A 3,226-nucleotide genomic window follows, 5' to 3' on the forward strand; every position below is an offset into this window, starting at 1 on the left:
CTTACACCAAGCCCGGGGGGGACTCCCATACAAAAAGGGGAGAGATGCTCGTCGGAAATTCTAAATTAACCCCCTAAAGGAGACCAATCTGGGCTTGGCCCATACTTTTTCTGACCCCTAAAGTAAAGATACACTTCTATATTTCTTCGCGCGCAACCCTAAAGAAGACCTTCGCGGCTACATATGATGGCGTTTTGCCCAGAACACCCTAAGTGAGACCAAAACCAGAAATTTACACCCCTAAGCGAGACGACGAGCATCCCTCCCCTTTTTATATGGGAGTTCTTCCCCCACCCCCCTCCCCCCCGACACCAACCATGAGCAGTCGTGGACAGATTTCAACAGACAGCGAGAAAAAGAGAATCCTTTTCATGGTTGGTAGGACAGATAACTCAGGAATGAAAAAAAGCTTCAATTCAAAATAGATCATTTATTACGCAAACAACTTCAGGAAACCAATACAAGATGCGTGCGTGATTTTTCAAAGGTTGATATTCTATATCTGAACGCTTTAGTTTAAAGCCCATATATTCAACTAAATATCCAGGGCTTGGAAAGTATGTTCAAAAAGTGGCACCGTGAATATTACAATATGATTTGCATTGATACACTTCAAATGAAACCCAATATTTTACCTAGAATATGCCTCTTTCAAGGTGACTTTTACTTATAAATCTTTTTTTAAGAAACAAGAGTATTAAGATATAAATATATTTAATAATTGGATCTTAAACATTAAGTTCTCTTAAAATATACCCTTAATATTTTGTTTTAAACCTTTCATCTCAAAAGAAGCCAACTTACAGAGCTAACGGCAGATGATTTTATTGGTCGATGGGGGCTGTCTTAAAAAGCTGACAAGATTAATTGGTTGCCATCCTGTATTTAAAACGTGCCAATATTTTCTCTATTTTTACTTCAACTTGGTTAGCTGTCATCCTCGCTCAAATCATTACGTGATACTTGTACCATGCAGAATAAACGCTTCGAAGTAAACCTGCAGAAAAAAAATCAAATGTAACATCCTGCTTTTGAAGTCAAGATAAGACAGACACTTCTGGCCCAGAGACGCAAACGACAACGATGTTGATGATGATGACGATGTTATGGCAAAACAAAAGTGATGTCAAAATACACGAAAAACGTAGACACTTAATAATTCATACCTTGAAAATGAGTTGTCGAAAACCAGGATATAGACTCCGGGAGATACATCTTGTATTTCACCATTTACTGCTTCCAAATGACAGTTGTATTGAGATGACGGCACAACAGTCTTAAAAACAAAAATAAATAAATAAATAAATAAATAAATAAATAAATGACTAATGGAGAAATCGGTTAGGTGTACAGGGATGGCGCAGTGGTGAGAGCACTCGCCTCCCACCAATGTGGCCCGGGTTCGATTCCCAGACTCGGCGTCATATGGGGGTTGAGTTTGTTGGTTCTCCACTCTGCACTGAGGGGTTTTTCTCCGCGTACTCCGGTTTTCCCCTCTCCTCAAAAACCAAAAATTTGATTTGATCTGAATTGTGTTGATTTGTTAATTTCAATTTACAGTGTCCTCAATTAGTGCTCCAGCACTAGAACGTCTAGACACTTTCTTGAAGTACTGACCCGATCCTGTATTCAAAGTTTTACAAGAGGCATTAATATAGGGGGCAAATAAACGTGCTGGTATTTTTCCATGTTCTAACTATAAGATTCCGTTACCACACATTCATGATCCTTCTTTGTCTCTGACAGCTTAAAAGCAACTCCAAAACGAATGCTCTAAAAAAACCAACAACAACAAAACGCAACTAAGTTTTAACAGGCATTGTCTCCAAGGTTAAAGTCAAAATCCACTCAACCTAAACTTGAAACACCGGTAACAATTGAATCAAGAAATACGAAAAGAAACAAACAAACAAAACCACAAAAAACAAACCACAAAATTGTGGAAAGGTCAAAACGTCGATCGGACTTTTTTCACCGATTCAACTCATCCCCATTTTGGTCATGTGCGAATAGTCTCTTTTCAGTAAGATAGTCGAGAGAGTTTTCGCTGCTTTATTAGAGCTTAAAAGCACGAATTGAGCTTTTCTTCTCTTGTACTTGGATTGAAAACACAACACATTTGTATCGTTGAGTATCTTTCACCACTGAAGACGATAACTTTAAAACTGTGGGAGAAACTACTTTTCCTGGCATGCCAAACTCGTTTCCAGGACCTCTCCCGGGGCGGGAGAATTAAAGGGAACAAGGCTGCTTGCACGCGAAATAATCACTTCCGGTTTCCGTCCGTCGCTCAAGAACGTCTCGTGTTCATGTTCCATATTGTTGCTTCTAACGACCTAAAACTTCCCTTAGATTTTTAATTTGTTCATTGAATAATGGAAGACTGGTGGCTATTGCTTCGTTTTGGGGTCTTGGCGAAATTTACAAATTAGATTTGTTACCTTTTTTTCAGTGCTAAATTTCCAAGACAGCGTCACCCTTGGCGTCGCCACTAAAACTTGGATCAAATGACGTTTCCCTGGGGGAATGGTCACGTGCCAAAATGGACCAGGCTCCTCATTAAGCGAGGGTATAACCAAATCTTCTCTAATGTCTGATCCCTTCACCTCCACTTGAGTTTCAAGTCCCTCGGACGTATCTTCCTCGTCTGCGTTTACAAATTCATATTCTCCGTCCTCTTGTCCTTCTTCATTTTTGTCGTCTTTTTGGAAAGTGGGGTTTTCATTTGATTTCGCGTGTTCTAATTTCGTTTTTGTTACTGATTTCAGGGTGGTGTATTTATGTTCCCTGCTGCTTGTGTCACTACTCCTTCGATCCTTTGCATTAGTTGGGTTATTCCTGGTGGATCTGGACTGAGAAGGCTCCAGCTGATCGCTTTGAGAGGTGTTAGGACCTAAAAAAGAATTCAAGAAACCAGTTTTCGTGTCACGTAATAGGACAAGCACACTAGTCCAAGCGCATGGGTGACCATTTGTTTCTATGGCCCAAAACACCTTGGACAATACCCATGATCGAATATTGAATTAAGCGCAGCGTTCCAAATACCACGCCCAGGACTGGATACAAAATTGGTAGAATACAGTGACAAGGAAAAGTGTTTCCTATCAGACCTCAAGCGCTGACGGACAGCATTTGGATCTAGGCACAAATTTGAAAACGGTTCGCTTTCAGTTATTACGATGAATACAACTGTGCAAATACTTCATCAATGCAAATACCTCATCTC

General features: G+C 40.1%; 1 protein-coding gene across 1 annotated transcript in view; it reads right to left on the bottom strand.

Moving 5' to 3' along the window:
• Positions 1-417: 417 nt before the first annotated feature.
• Positions 418-3,226, bottom strand: part of LOC138044034 (FYVE and coiled-coil domain-containing protein 1-like) — a 24,351-nt gene continuing 21,542 nt past the window's right edge. The window contains exons 16-19 of the mRNA XM_068890630.1: positions 2,442-2,893; positions 1,714-1,773; positions 1,167-1,276; positions 418-997 (exon numbers count right to left, since the gene is read on the bottom strand). Coding sequence (XP_068746731.1) covers positions 928-997; positions 1,167-1,276; positions 1,714-1,773; positions 2,442-2,893 — 692 coding nt within the window. The 3' untranslated portion in view covers positions 418-927. The remainder of the gene's footprint in view (positions 998-1,166; positions 1,277-1,713; positions 1,774-2,441; positions 2,894-3,226) is intronic.

The sequence above is a fragment of the Montipora capricornis genome, chromosome 1 (genome assembly GCF_036669925.1).
Source record: "Montipora capricornis isolate CH-2021 chromosome 1, ASM3666992v2, whole genome shotgun sequence".
Taxonomy (NCBI): domain Eukaryota; kingdom Metazoa; phylum Cnidaria; class Anthozoa; order Scleractinia; family Acroporidae; genus Montipora; species Montipora capricornis.